Source organism: Gymnoscopelus braueri, assembly GCF_963280865.1.
Source record: "Gymnoscopelus braueri genome assembly, chromosome: 2".
Taxonomy (NCBI): domain Eukaryota; kingdom Metazoa; phylum Chordata; class Actinopteri; order Myctophiformes; family Myctophidae; genus Gymnoscopelus; species Gymnoscopelus braueri.
Window position 1 is genome coordinate 23,422,097 of NC_137604.1, and position 16,401 is coordinate 23,438,497.

General features: G+C 40.2%; 1 protein-coding gene across 1 annotated transcript; it reads right to left on the reverse strand.

The window, feature by feature from the left end:
• Positions 1-5,898: 5,898 nt before the first annotated feature.
• Positions 5,899-16,044, reverse strand: knstrn (kinetochore localized astrin (SPAG5) binding protein). Its single transcript, XM_080448808.1, has 9 exons — positions 15,946-16,044; positions 13,394-13,457; positions 13,230-13,281; positions 10,525-10,557; positions 9,888-9,987; positions 7,958-8,072; positions 7,785-7,843; positions 7,163-7,237; positions 5,899-6,104 (listed from the first exon to the last, which is right to left on the reverse strand). The coding sequence occupies exons 2-9, from the start codon at positions 13,422-13,424 to the stop codon at positions 5,976-5,978; spliced, it is 594 nt and encodes a 197-aa protein (XP_080304934.1). The 5' UTR covers positions 13,425-13,457; positions 15,946-16,044; the 3' UTR covers positions 5,899-5,975.
• Between the last annotated feature and the right edge of the window lie 357 nt (positions 16,045-16,401).

A 16,401-nucleotide genomic window follows, 5' to 3' on the forward strand; every position in this document is an offset into this window, starting at 1 on the left:
TCGATTTGTAACTCAGAGAGTGTAAGTGTATAATTTGTACCACATTTGTACATTTGTCAGAGTTAAATGAGAGTGTTTTGGATTGGAAACCTCTGTGTCTACCTGCAGGTTTAGGACTGTGTATATGCACACATAGGTGTACATCAGTTTCCATTTATACACTGGTTCTCAAATGTTTTCATTTCAAGTACCCTAAGTTTATGCATTAGGCCATGGAACTCTGAGTGTGTACAAATGGAACCAAGTGGACCCTTTACAGGTCCATTTGGTTCCATTTGTACGCACTCAGAGTTACAGACTGGTAAGGGTCCATTTGGTTCCTACTATCAGTCATTTAGCTGGCTACCCCTGGGGGTCCGCGGACGCCACTTTGAGAACCACTAAAATAATAATGGTAAAGCCAGTGGTGGAAAAAGTACTCAAATTTTTTACTTAAGTAAAAGTATAACAGCAATGTAGAAATATACTCTGTACAGGTAAATGTCCGGAATTAATTTACTTGAGTAACAGTACAAAAGTATTTGCATCAAAATGTAGGCAAGTACCAAAAGTAGAAAGTACTTCTGCAGAATGCCCCTATGTATAGGCCTACAAATCTTCTGAAAAATAGCAGATCTACAAGCTCACAACAAGGAGCTTGTAGATCTGCTATTTTCAAATGGCCGAAATATAGGCCTATAGGTGTTTTGTAATAATAATCTAAATCTACAAAGTAACTAACTAAAGGTTTCATATAATTGTAGTGGAGTAAAAGTAGGCTACGATATTTTCCTCTGAGATGTAGTGGGGTAGAAGTAAAAGTATTGAAATGTGTAAATACTGAAGTAGAAATACCTCAAATTGTACTCAGTACTTGACATGTACCACTAGCCTAACATGCACGCGCACGTGCGCAATAACGGTAAAGCTGCTGATGATGATAACATAGAACGAGTCTGGAGACTTTTCCTCACATATAGGCTTTATTAGGCTACTTGTATGAAGGTCATCCACTGCTGCAGGGCGTCTAATCAAACACCACTTAGTATGAACTGTTAGCAATTAATGTAATTATTCAGTCCAGTTCACATCATCATGACACTTTGATCATCTGAACTATCAAGTCATGCTGAGGAGCCATTGTTTAATAATTGTTATGCATTACTGACATTTTTTAATTAATCATTTTGTGCTATTGTTTATAAAATAAATCAATGCATATCATGTCATTATGATTGCTTTAAATTGTAATTATGCTATAGCAGGGTGGGCATTAGCCTGGCATTAATTGGCCAGACTGATACATGCTATCAGTCTGGCCAATGCCAGGCTAGGTGGGCATAGCCTATAACAGTGATTCTCAAACGTTTTCATGTCAAGGACCATTTGGTCACGGACCCCCATCTGAAAATATTTTGTGCCAGGGACCCCCATACATGATTTGTGTTGTTAAAATGTTTCAAAAGATATTACATTGTAGAATATGTTTTTTTTTGCAAATAGCAGATCCACGCATTGTGAGCTTGCAGATGTAAAGTTGTTAAACTGATTTAGCTGGAGGGGATCCCTTGGGGTCCCAGACTTTGAAGACCACTGACCTATACAGAATCCTGGCTTGGCTATTGTTCAAAAAGTGCCATACAAATAATGTTTATTATTAATAATACTCTTTTCATCACCCTTTTCTGTCTCTATACCACATGCAATATTTGGTGAGAGTGTTGTGTTAGGCTGTAAAATCCTTACTATTAATTCAACTCTGAGTGTTCAAATGCATATTTTGTTACACCTGTCACCCTCAACCTGGATAAATGAACACTGAGAATTTGACGGTGTATCATCGCGTACATCACACATGTTTCACATTTCACATAATTATGCATGACGCCTCCAGGTGACTGTTATGAGTCATAAGTAGCCTATTTACATATCTATATGTCAAGATGGAAGGAAAAGCGGGTGGGGTTGTTCAGAGGGGTTTGAATTGAGACAGAGACACACACACACACACTCCATTCATCATCATCATCATCATCATAATAATAATGGGTAGCCTGTGTCAGTCAGACGTATGAGCAACAAAATGCAATCTGTTTTATTCATCCCTGATGTTCAATAAAAAAAATACATTGAAAGAAATTACCAGCAAGCTACAGTGCTACAAAGTGTAGTTCTCTCTCTCATACACGGTTGAATTACATGCAATGAAACTGCTTAACAATATGAGTATCCTAATATGAAACATCAAGTACCTGATGATAGCCTTCTCAGTAAAACCCTCAGTGTTCAAGTATCGATTTGTAACTCAGAGAGTGTAAGTGTATAATTTGTACCACATTTGTACATTTGTCAGAGTTAAATGAGAGTGCTTTGGATTGGAAACCTCTGTGTCTACCTGCAGGTTTAGGACTGTGTATATGCACACATAGGTGTACATCGGTTTCCATTTATACACTGGTTCTCAAATGTTTTCATTTCAAGTACCCTAAGTTTATGCATTAGGCCATGGAACTCTGAGTGTGTACAAATGGAACCAAGTGGACCCTTTACAGGTCCATTTGGTTCCATTTGTACGCACTCAGAGTTACAGACTGGTAAGGGTCCATTTGGTTCCTACTATCAGTCATTTAGCTGGCTACCCCCTGGGGGTCCGCGGACGCCACTTTGAGAACCACTAATAGGCTAATAGGCCTATATCGATGATGGCCAGAGGGATCTGGACATAATGTTCCCCACTTTGCTCATTGCAGTTTATCCTAACTTGTAATTAAAACTATTCAAGAACATAATATAGTTAGGCATAAATAGCTCATCTATGGTAGAATGAATTTCTGGTTATATCTTGAACCACCTTCATATGGGTAATGATTTTATTCATTCATTTGACTGACACTGCTACAGAGGTGAGATAGCTGATTGTGTGAACTTGCTGTATGTGTATTTTATATTCCATAACATAAAAACAAACCGTGCACTACTCATTCCATGATAGACATTTAGTTGCCTTATTATACAACATTTCAAAAGCTCTACTCTACAGGGCCAGTGGGTGGATGATTATGTGTGGGTGTGTTAGAGAGAGAGAGAGAGAGAGAGAGAGAGAGAGAGAGAGAGAGATTTTTTTTCCATTTTATGTATATAGCGTCAAATCACAAATTCTCTCAAGACACTTTACATATAGAGCCGGTGAAGATCACATCCTTACAAAGACCCAACAATTCCCCTGTGATTAAGCGTTTGATGGCGGTGGCAAGACAAATCTGCCTTTTAATGGGAAGAAACCTCAAGCAGAGCCTAGCTCTAGGCGGGTGGTCTGTCTTGACTGGTGGATTTAAAGAGAGAGAGAGAGAGAGAGAGAGAGAGAGAGAGAGAGAGAGAGAGAGAGAGACAAAGATGCACAGCAACATCAATAGTAATGACAGCATTAACGATAACAGCTACAATAATAACTATAGGCTATATAACAGTCTGCAGCCATACTCCATGGAATGGAAATGGATGTTTCATGAGATATATTCTATCATGCAGCGGATATGCATTAGCAGTTTTGGGTGAAACGTTTTTATTAGTCTAGTCTTAATATAATGATGATACATTTTTTCTCTATAATGTGTTGTCAACTGTGAAAGTCTACTGTAACGACTCCGCCGCACACCAATGGGAAAGTCAAAATCTCAAGCCACACCTGTATTCATAGAAAAAATTGCCAATCTACAAGTTCATAACACATTGCATCTCGATGCGTTGGGAGCTTGTACGTCAGCTTTTTTTTTTGCTATTTGTTTTTGTGAAAACTTCAACTATGGCATGCCCCAAAGTAGGGATGCCATGTTGAAAGTGGTTAATATATAACATTTATTCAACATTTTAACAACAGTGCTTTACACAAAATATTAAGAGCATTAAGTCACATTATAAAACTTGTTTGTAAATAAGCTGGTTCTGTATAGGCCTACTGTAGTTTGTAGGCAAGGTCTCAGTCTAAATATAAGACAAATGAGAGACAGAGGTTAGATTTTCTTTAACAATAATCCCAAAAATACCAAGGCACACTACTTTGCTAAAAAAAGTTTTTATTAAATTGACTTATTGCTTTTCTGGCATCACTCCCTGAAGAAGACTTTAATGAGGGAGTGCATTTTTAACATCGGTGTTTACCATTGAACTGCTGTATACAGAGCCACATGTGCCCCCATCCACCCCCACATGTGTGTACACGCGCACTCACACTTGAACAAAGATGCCATCCTTCCCTGCCAGTTGGATCATTGACCACACAGCTGGCATCAAGGCCAGTATCTCAATATGCAACAATTAACGAAAAGAAAAGAAAAAAAAGATACTATCAATCAAATAGCCCTTCTGATCATTCCAAATTGTTAAGACAGATTGATAGTCGTGTGTGTTGCGGCTGTCATGCCCTATGGAGAAGCTAAATTAGACAGATGATTGCAGAGGTTCTTATCCTCCTTCTAATGAGGCAGGAGACAGCTGGAGTCAGGTTAATCTGCGACACTGTACATCAATGTCAATTTATGCTTGATGTATAGTCTGTCGTGTGTCGATGTACAAGCTCACACGACAGGTGATAGGGACCCTCAGCCACAATCTACCGCACTTTTCAAGTTTCTACATTTGCTTTCATTGAGATTACATACAGCTATTTGTCACAAATGCAGCATTTATTTGCCCTGGGTGACAAAAGGACAGGAGAGGGTGACAAAAATACTATAATCTAGATCTAGACTATAATAAATCAGCTTTCATCCCAAGGGATGCATTCAGCTAACCAAAAACCTTCTTTTCAGCTGAAGTTTTTTTAACACAAACAAATGTTGCATGTCAATGTTTCCAGATGCAGATCATGTCGACTCAACACTAGAATGTTTAATTTTGAATTACATTATAACCAAGGACACGCAGAGTCAGCAGCAGCAGGTTTCGCACCGCTCAGTGCGCCCGAGCAAGGCACTGGCCGGACAGGCGCCTCGCTCGGGCGCACTTCTTGGGGCTCAAGCCACGCCTACATTAAAAAGACAAGATGCCAATGTATCTGTGGTTTGCAGAAATGTATAACGCAGGCATGCAAACAGCCCCGAGGTGAAAAAGGTGACAACATGTTGTTTTCTTTCAGGTCAGGTGTCACACAATTGCCCTATTTGGGTTCAAAAAGGTGACTGTAGCTGAAAAGTGACACTTTTGCATGTCTGATAACGGTAATGTTTTATCTCTGGTGATTGGGTTGGTATAGAGTAGATCTAGGGCTCCCAAAATAAACTTTTGTCTCTTTTCGACTACCAAGGGTAACTTAGAAGAACCTTCCATAACCTGAAACGTTCCAGAACCTGGGAAGTTCTGTCATGGTTTCTTTATGTTTCCTTAAAGAAACATAAATAAATGCATATGAACCTCTACGAGCTCACAACGCTTTGCAACGCACCGTGTTGTGAGCTTGCAGAACTGCTATTTTCACTATTTTAGGGGGAAAAAATGAATGTACAAGTTCTGAGTTCCCAGAACTCGGGGTTACCACCTCCTGAGCAGGGCCCAAATTAGGTTCTGAGAACCATATCTGAAACCGAGCCGTAGGGCATGGAAACTAATCCAGAACCTGTGAACTATGTTTCACGGCACTGATCGCTTAGTTCTTGTAATCGAAAAGCACCATTCGTCACTGTAAGAATTCCACATGGGAGTGGACAAGATTGTGGTCAAATTCACAGCTAAACTCAATTATATCCGGGTGCAATGGAACGAAAAACACAGAGCGGTGTCACAATTGACATGGATCACAATTTGGATGTGTGGAAATGTTAGAATGACCAACTTGCAGACAACCCCTTTTCATAGTAATTTTATTCATATAAAAATCTAACATATTTTTGTCAACAGAACATTTTGAAGAAGAACAAGGTTGGAAAAGATCAATTGTGGGCCATAATAAATTAGTTGCAGATGTTTCTATGTTTCGCTGTTTTACAAGACAACAGTAACATTTATGCCAGGAGTCCCTCTGCTTCTTCAAGGGCTTGCTCCATTTCTGCAGCTTCCTGGGAAAACTTCTCCCGCTCCTGCATCAAACTGAGCCGGGCCTCTGTCAAGTCCTTGATAGTCGTGTTGATCGCCTTGAGACACACAGGAAAACAAAAAGACAAGAAATAGCAATCAATATGTTAATATTTTCTGTAATGTAATGTTGCTTCCATGCTTCCACGTCCATGCATGCAATCCATTAAATTCATGCGTGAAATTCAGCAAAAGAAATCCATGAAATTAATGCATGAAATAACCAGGGACATGTTATCAATCATAATGACTATCAAATCATTATCAATAAGTCTAACATGGTTAACGTGGAGTTTGAACTTGAATGGAGTTATTTAGAAGGGGTACACATACAAAAAGAAAATAAATCGATCGGGTGGCGCAGTGGTAAAGTCCCTGCCCACCACCACAGAGGTTGTGGGTTTGAATCCATCGTGGTGCATCCGGCTTTGTCGTGCGTCTATGCGAACACAATTGGCCCTTGTTCGGGGGAGTGAAGCCGGGCGGGTAGGGCGATATTGGTCATTGCACGTACTCCTATGGGCTGGGGGCGGCCCCTGTCAGCAGGGAGTGTTGGGCGGGAGGAGTAGGACGAAGGCCCTACGTCCTACCGGTGGGGGCTCCTCACTGGCAGGTGAGTCAGTAGGACAGAACAGCATTGACAACACAGAAATGTGTGTGTGGGGAGGAATTAATTGGCATAACAACTAAAAAGGGGGTAAAAAATAATTGCCTGCTCTAAAATGAATCCAGCTAAATCTCTTAGTTACGCCAAAGATGTTCTTATGAAGCCGGTTTTGCTGACTCCCCTTTTGACCTCCAAGCTCATTGAGAGCTTGGAGGTCCATTTAGCTGTTCTTATCAATGATGAACAAAACCTCCTAACTACACTTTTTGTTTAGTCATTTCCTGAAAAATGGAGTTAGCTGGTTTCTGCCGGACAGCAGAGATATATAATATCTGAAAAAAACTGAAATATTAACTAAGCGCATAAACATTTCTCTACAGTTGTGCTATGTAACACACTGGGAAAATCCCATGTAACACTAGTTGAAATATTGATCATAATCATTTGAAAAAAAAACTGGCATAACTAATATGAATTGGAGAGTTCAAAAGTCTAATCACTTAGATTTACCTCCAGTTGAACACGCTGCGTTGACGCCATGTCCCCAAAAGTCTTCAACTCATTTAAAAGATCCTTGGACACATTCTGAAATCGAGGGTATGAAAGAGACATGAGGTGATGTTAGCTTTACTCCTTACACCTAACCTGCCACAACCTGGGTGTAAGGACGGTGTTAGCACATGAAAAATACTGGAAAAGATTTGTTTTACAAGTGTGTGCTGTGAAAATGAAATCCTAGTGTTCTTTATGTTGCTCCTTGATACTCACAATCTTTTCCTTGTTTGTTTGTTTGTTTGTTTGTTTGTTTGTTTGTTTGTTTGTTTGTTTGTGTGTGTGTGTGTGTGTGTGTGTGTGTGCGCGCGTGCGTGCGTGCGATAATGTGCTGTAATTTGATGTTTAATATAGGACAGTACAAGTAAAAGCTTACTGTCTGAAGTTAAGGGCAAGCTAATTCAAATTGTGTTATCGTTGTACGTTTTGTCTGGTTGATGTCATTTGAATTGTCTGTAAAAAAGTATTTTGTCTTAATGTATGAAGTGTATTTTGTAACTTGCGGACCCCCTTGAAAACAAGATGGTTCATCTCAAGGGGTTATTCCCAATAAAGAATTTCAGACCAATAAAGTACGTACCTGTACTTCTCTTCTTTGATCTTCCTTTTTAGCATTTTCACCAACCGTCTCTCCTAGAACTGAACGAGCAAGAAAAACTTCAATACGTGTAGAAAATCAGATGTGTGCTGGCAGTGGCACTGACATCACTTATTGACTAAACATCTTGTTTTGAAGTAAGGGTACATATTCACCTGGATCTATTTTTGCTGCAATTAGGGCAACGTGGCAGTCGTTCAGTGATTTCTTCACGTCTGTATTCTCCTTTTCAAGCTCACTGAATTGCTGCTCCAGCTCATCAACCCGTTGCTGTAACACAAAAGACTTGGTGTTCCTTCTTATAGAAACACAAATTGTAATGGCAAAATCATGTCTGGTGAAACACACCTGGGGGGTGAAACCTTGCCCACAACAATAACTTTTGCTTTGCAAGTTAATGATATGATATCTTGGTATCGTGCACTCACATAATGCAGTGCAGGAACACTCACGTCAAAGTAATTTAACCATTATTGCAACAAATGGAATACGGTTCAGCTTGGCGTTAAAGGCTCCGCTTTTGGAGATATTCCCTGAATTTTGTCCAAGTAGCATGCTAAGCAAAATCAGGGAATGTTAAGCAAAACGCCCATAGGGATACAATATCAAACAATATGCAATACATTGACATATTAAGTTTGAATTAGCAGATACATAAATCACAAGTATTTGAGCCTATGCCAGACTCTAATCAAATTGGAGGCTGGGGTGGAGGAGGCAGCTAAGCAGCAGTGAAGCAGGCTGCAAGACAAGCAGAGATCTAGTAAATGCAAAGCCGTATTTAAAGGAACCTCTTTGTTAAGCGTGAGCTCTGATTGGAGTATGATTGTGTGACTTAATGACCAGGAGAGCTGTGAATGGGGAATAGGAGGCTAGGCCGATTACAGCTGAGGCGTGCAAAACTTCCGTGTCCTGCATGAACTAACTCTATGCTTCATATACACAAACAAGAACGATCACAGTACCCTGACATTTTTTGTGCAATACAAAATTAATTGAAATCAGCTGACTGACAGCCGGTTATAGCTGCGGCGTGCAAGACTTCCGTGTCCGAGGGACAGCGAGTGCATTTTCCGGCAGCGGCAGCTTCCGCGGAGCTTCCGCGGAGCTTCCGCGGAGCTGCCGGCGGCGCCAGCTTTGGGAGTGTGCTGCGTTTGTGTAACGCAGTCCCCACCAATATTATTTACGATTCTGTGCCTATCGGTACATAACTCGGACGGCGCTTAGTCGACTAGTAGACCATCGGCCGGTCGTCGCGGGCACTCGCGCCTGGAGGCGCTCGGGCGCGACTCCTTGGCCTCAAGGTCTACTGAGTCGGCGCGCCTCCGTCATGGTCCAAAACTATACTTTATCGGCGGAAAAAATAAGTTCACTGCGGCTCCTCCACCGGCAGTTCCGCGACTGCCGCTCCTCCACCGGCAGTTCCGCGGCAGTTCCGCGGCTGCTGCCACTGCCGGAGAATGCACTCGCTCCTTCTGCCGTGTCCTGCATGAACTAACGCTATGCTTCATATAAACAAGAACGATCACAGTACCCTGAAATGTTTTGTTTGATGCATAGCGTGTAACACAAAATTAATTGAAAAACATACTGTACCTAAGGAGCAAGAAAACTGCATGAAAAGGTCTGTGAGTCTATCATGTCTGGATGTCACATGAAAATCATGCAGCATAAACACAAATCAGTGGTTCTCAAAGTGGGGTCCAAATCTTTCTGGGGACCCCCGGGAACCCAATCAAGGACCCCTGGGGGTCTCCAGATTTTTTTTTTCATATGGCATCAAAATCAGTGTAACCACTTAAACCCTATTTTACACTTCAACTGTTCTAAAACAGCAGATTGTGAGCTTGAAGATGTATTTGCAGTTTTCAAAAAAACTGAATAATTTGGGGAAATTGTGAATAATTTTGAAACATTTTACACAAACCTTCTCTCTTATAGGAGTCCCTGGAACAAAATATTTTTCAGATGGGGGTCTGCGGCCAAATACAAATCAATGTGGGGGTCCTTTACATGAAAATGTTTGAGAACCAATGTGATAAGTTTTGTTAGTAACACCTGCTCACTCAAAGTCTTATCTCCTACCTGTGTCTCTGAGAGGTTCTTCTGCAGGTCCTCATTGGTAGTCACCAAAAGCTGGTTCTGGTCCCTTAGCTCCGCCTGTTGACCATTTCTGGTCAAGGGTCTATCAAACAGTGCACAAGGAGAAAACAGAGCTTTAGATGCAGTGGTTGCCAAACAACTACACAGTAGTTCTTCCCTTATAGGTTGTGGCTACTGATAATTAAATTAATATTTTTCGCGTTGGTGACCTACATCAATCATGACTCAGAGGAATTTGTGAAATTAACAAAGTGCATAGTCACACCACAGGGGATTTACTATATTTATAATTTCACATACCTTTACTTTTTAAATGTACTTCAACCATATACTAATACTTTGTTTATTTTAGCTTTTACATCAAACGCATTGACTGAGATAGAAATCTTTGATTTTCCAAGTTCTTTGTCTATATTAACATATTGGTGACCGGATAATTCAGAGTAACTGAGAGCCCATTGTAAAACCATGAGTTAAAAAGCTGTGTACATTTCCTGTCATGAACAGTATTTTCTGATAGCAATTAGCAACCCATTATGTATTCTATCATATCCATTACAATTTCACCCATAAGGTTTGACAAGTCAAAAACAAACACTGACATAAATGTGTGACTTACACCCCTTTGTGAACCTTGGCAGCCACATTCTTTCTGCAAGACAGCAATGTGTGAATAATATTATTAATAAACGTATACTTTGTACAGTATAACACCGTTCATACAAACCATGCAGCTCAAAAGTGCTCAGAGAGAGAGAGAGCGAGAGAGCGAGAGAGCGAGAGAGCGAGAGATTCAGATTACATCTCTTGGCAATTATTATCATAGCAAACAACAAAGCTGGTTAAAATGTCCACGGTAATGGAATAACAGATTAAGGCTGTTTCTGAAAACAGAACAACTGTACACCAAACATTACGGAGCTTTGAATAAGTCCAGAAAAAGGTGTGAAAGAGTACCGTCAGGACCTTTATACATGTTGCACAAAAGCGACAGATCAGGAAAGATTCTATGCAGTTTAGATTGTAGTCTATAGCGGTTAGGTGGTGCACGCACATCCGAGAATTGCAACGGGTGCTGGATCCAACTGAATAAACATGAACAAAAGAAAAGAGTTCGCACACCGTCTTAATGCTCCCGGCAATTTAATGAATATAGCGGTCAATAACAACGTTTCGGCCGTTGTGGCCTTCGTCAGGTATACTGAGAAGTGTGAGGAGACAGGTATAAGAAGACAAGAGGAGGGCAGAATACACTAATCACGGAGTGCAGGCACCCGGGGACAACACCCCAATTTGAGAGTCTATGACTCACAAATTAACTCACAGACCTATGACAGTTACATAGAATAGCCATTCTTTTTTTGAGTGGCCATCAGGAAAGAGGGAAACATTTTTAGTAAATATTTGTCTATACCCTATACAAAATACCAGTCTACCACAATGTATAAACAAAGCTCCCTGAACCATAAACAGAGAGACCACACAGTCAGATACATATGAACATTAAACATTAAAAATGCAAAAATGCAATATTAAAAGACAAGACTAGTATACATGTTACAGAAAAGGTTTGATGTCGAATTCCTCATTTAACCCCATGAGGCGCCATAGTATTTAGAGAGTAAATATGAAACATTTCCCGTTGTAGCAGGCGGCGTTCTAAATTGCCTCCTCTAGGAGGCTGTGACACCTTTTCAATGCCTGTATAACGGAAAGTACTGATACTGTGGCCTGCCTGTTTAAAGTGTAGAGCCACAGGATTGCGTTCGTCCCTGCATCTAATGTTAGAGCGGTGTTCGCTGATGCGAGTACGAAGGGGTCTGTTCCTACATACCCTAAGCCACAGGGACATTTAATAAGATACACCACATTTTTGGTACTACAGGTAATCACACGGCGTATCTTGACGTTTTACCACTGTGGGGATGTGTGTAAGTTTTGCACTTAGTCGTAAAGCCACACTGGGCACAACTCCCACACCTGTAGTTCCCATCGGGAATATCATCCAAAAAGGTGCTTTGTTTTAGTTCGGGGCTTCGGGCGTATAAGATCTCACCAACTGGTCCCTTAAATTAGGAGGGCGTTTAAAAACCACAGCTGGGTCTTCTTTAAAGACAGTATTGAGTCTGTAGTCTGATTTGATTATATGCCAATGTTTTGCAATTAGTTTTTTTTAAATCAAAGCCCATGGGTGAGTATCTGAGGACACAGAAAGGAGAATTTGCCTTTTGAGGTCTTAGATTGTAGTCTATGCATTACATTGTAATGAATCAGTTGAAGCCTAGCATTAACAGCAGGGTTTTAGTCCTGCTAGTGCACTGTCCCAGATATCATCAATCTCAATATTTAGTTCTTCTTCCCAAGCTTGTTTTGTTCTCAAAGTGGCCTGTTTCTATAAACTTCACTTGAGAAGATCTCCACAAAGGCAGCTAAGACTGCATTTCTTGATTCATCAGGCAGTGATTTGAATGACATTGTTTTGCAGAACATCATTTTTTACAGGAAATATCAAGAATCAAATACTAATAATAATAGAATTATGTTTTAAACAGTGAAAATATAGATTGTAAATTGTTTGAATAGAGATCTTCATAGTAACTAATACCTTTCTGGCTCCACTCTCTAAAGGCAAATAAAAAGGGACATTTTATTATCAACCCTAGCCCTAGAATGGCTGTGATATTTCATACAATTCATCTATTACAGAGACACCGCTTGTAGTGCTGCGTGTGTACTCACTCGTTAATTAACGGCTGCGACTTGGGGTCAGCTGTTGTCACCTAATTTCATCGTGTTTAGTAGTAAAATATCTCCACTATTCACATTTTCTGTAGGTGTAGGTGACAGGTCCGCATTCACAGTAGCACTAAGTAAACACAATGTAATTGTTTGAGTAAAAGTGGAGATATTTGACTAAATACAAGTTTTCTGCCAACACGTTCAACTGGATAGGAAACTATATGACAAGAGCTGCTGACCTCAAGTCGCAGCAATGAATTATTGGCCGAATAAATGTTAGAGGTTAGGTAGATATATTGTGTATTGCTATTTTTTTTTTACTTTTTTGTATCCTTATTTGTGTCCTATAAATGTTGAGGAATCTTGGAGAATAATCTCACTGCCTGCAGTGTTGCTACTGTAGCTGCATGGAAAAACAACCTTGATTCAAATGAAACCGCATTATGTGCAACTTCACAACATTGTATTACATACAGGTAGGGGACAAAATTTGTTCGCTGCCAGCCTTGAATGTGGAGATAAATATCACCATTGGGAGAACAGAAGAAAAGTGTCACAGATGGACATTGAGATTAGTTAACTTACCTTGCTATGTTATCCTTTTTTGGCTTAAGGATACCATCTGCAAGGTGTGTAGCTAGAAGACAGACAGAATATGGCTAATTAGAGACTTACGTTTATTGATGTAAGGAGTGTTTGGTCGTGTGGTGGTTACACAACTCTGACAAAATATAAAAGTTTGAGCTTACGTGGTGCAGCTTTGGGGATCTTTGTTGCCATCTTTGATTAATTCTAGGCAAGAATTAACCACACCTGCAGAGAAAGAGTATTTTGATGATTATTGTATTCCAGTAGTTATCATTCACACAGTGCTCTGATTTTAACGTCAAGTGTGACTGAATAGAAATGAGGTGTTAGTATTCAACATAAAGCTATAGTGTCACCACTTCATTAAAGCTTATAACCCATGTAAAGTTCTGTTCCTCTTGCTTAGAGGTGATATACCTATGATCATGGCATAAAATCAAGCTTTACATTTATAACCGTATCTTTGCTAATTAACTAAAGACATGTCTTTATTCAACTTTTTTCTTATTTTTCACACATTATTGTGACTGCCATGCTAGTCAATGTTTGGTAGGCATAGATGTGCATTTCTTTCCCTACCCCAAGTTTTCTCACTGGTGCATCATTTTGGATTACATCTTATTGGGTGGATATTTACTAAATGTCCCCAATTTTTTTTGTTATAATTTTGTAGGTAGGAGCATTAAAAAAAACTTGGTATATCAATATTTTGTTTGCATCTAGTAATTCTACAGGACTGTTATCACTGTGATCAAGCCTGTGTATGTCTCCCTGGTTCCCTCTAACCAAAGTGGCTGGTGTATTTCAAAATCCAACAGCCATTTTATTGTAAATATATAATATATATTTACCATCCCCTCCCTGTGACTTGTGGTGTCCCACAAGGAAGTATACTAGGACCTTTACTGTTCCTGATATATGTGAATGACATGTCATCGGCCTGCGACTGCAAGCTGTTCCTGTTCGCAGATGACTCGGCCCTGCTAGTCTCGGACAGGGACAGGCTGCAGGTTGAGAAAACTCTCAGCTCCGAACTCAACAAGATCTGCATCTGGCTCTCTGATAACAAACTTTCATTACACCTGGGTAAAACTGAATCCATCCTCTTTGGGTCCAGTCCTAACCTTAGCAAGGCAGAGAGTTTCACGATCAAAGTGGGTGATGATGTCATCAAAAGAAAGGATGAAATTACCTACCTGGGCTCCATCTTGGAGGCAAACCTCTCTGGTAACAAAAACGCCGAAAAAGTGATCAAAAATGTCAACCGAACAACACGCTATTTGTGGAGGATTGATCGCCTAGTCAGTAAGAATACTCTGAAGATTCTTGCAGGGGCCCTCATTCAAGGTCATTATGACTATGCATGCACTTCATGGTATCACAACACCTCCAAGGCCTTAAAAACAAGGCTCCAAACATCCCAAAACAAACTTGTAAGGCTACTTCTTGGCCTCAATCACAGAACCCATCTAACCCCTGCTCATTTTGCTAGGATTGGATGGCTTAGGGTTGAGGACAGAGTACAGCAACTTGCTATGGGCCTGGTCTTCAAGATACACCACAACATTGGGATCCCCCTGTATTTGTCAAAATACTTCCAAAATGTTAATGAAGTCCATGATCATAACACCAGAGGCAGCTCCACTGATCATGTTCAACCCAGATTTGGCTCAACTAAGGGTATGAACTCGTTCTCATGCTATTCAGCAAAAATGTGGAATGCCCTACCAAAAGGAGTAAAGGAGTGTAAAACCCTACTCACTTTCAAAACTGCCCTAAAGATACACCTTCAGGAGGCTGCAATTCGAAAATGGCCCCTGTCTAAGTCTTAACCTACCCCCCCCCCTCCTTCATTTTCCTCTTTTGTATATATTTATATATTTTTTTCTCTCGTCATACCAGTAACCTGAAAGCTGATTGTATGACATTATGTATAGTAGTGTGTATATCTGCCTGCCTATTATATTTCATCATGATTTGTGTGCATGGGGTTCTCATCTTAAACAAGCGTTATGCTTAATGAGGGTTTCCAGTTAGTAGACCTTGTATTGTGAATTTGTACTTCCATGTACTGTTATGTACTGTCATGTACTATTCTCATGTCTTTCTAAATAAACTACATCAATCAAACCATCTTGATAGTATTTGTTTAACCATCACCGATATTAACCTATTCTAAGCACCCTCTTCCAGCGCAGCGCCTATGCACTAAAAACTCTGATTATGTTACACAGCAGACAAAGACAAATAGACAAAATGAGGTGTCACCTAAAAGTAACCTAGCTCTAGAATATGTGATTGATATATACATTTCATAAAATGGATTGAATATGCGGTTGTGGAAAAAGTACTAAAATGTTATACTTAAGTAAAAGTATCAATACTGCAATGTAGAAATACTCTGTTAGAAGTAAAAGGCCCGGAATTAAAAATGTACTTCAGTAAAAGAACAAAAGTATTGGTGTGGTATATTCTAGGGCTAGCAGTAGCTCCAATCGGAACCTCTCCCTCCGCTGAGAAGAGAGCTACATAGCGGAGGGAGAAGTTCTAAATGGGGCTAGTAGGGCTAGCAGTAGCCTAGATGCGAAAAGGTCTACAGAGGCAACTACTACAGACACAATATACTGCAGCAATACCGCTCACTGACAGTTGCTAATAACACTAATCATTTGTTCAACATAATCTAAAGTGACTTCTCCAACAACGCTCTTACCTAAACGCAGTGGTTTGGTTTGGACGGGAGGCTGAATGACCAAAACAACAAGACAGTCCGAGGAGGATTTGAAAAAGTGCCGCTGCTGTCACTGTTGCCAGATCTTGCGAGAGAAATAAGCAACCAGGACTAGGTGGAAAGACTGCGAGGTTAATGAAAACAAGCCCAAAAGAAGCGACATGGCTACATAAGCGCTTTAAAACCGGCGCTATTTGAAAATAGCCGATCTACAAGAGCTTGTAGATCGGCTATTTTCGAAAGAAATCTTTGTCAAAGAAAGAAATGACAAATTTAGCATATTTTCTGAAACATTGTAACAACAAAAAAATCTGGTAAGAGGATCCCTGGCACAAAATCATTTTAGATGGGGGGTCCACTCCAAATTCATGTGAATTTTGGGGTCCTTGAAAATGTTTGAGAAACACTGGTTTAAACATTGAGAAAACAAGCCCAAAG

Excerpts from the sequence above, each read along its gene's own strand:
- knstrn (XM_080448808.1), bottom strand. The coding sequence starts at position 13,424 with ATGGCAACAAAGATCCCCAAAGCTGCACCAC. Across the intron at positions 10,558-13,229 it reads AAAAAGGATAACATAGCAAG|AAAGAATGTGGCTGCCAAGG; the intron begins GTAAGTTAACTA and ends GCTGTCTTGCAG. Across the intron at positions 9,988-10,524 it reads GCCAAGGTTCACAAAGGGGT|ACCCTTGACCAGAAATGGTC; the intron begins GTAAGTCACACA and ends ACTGTTTGATAG.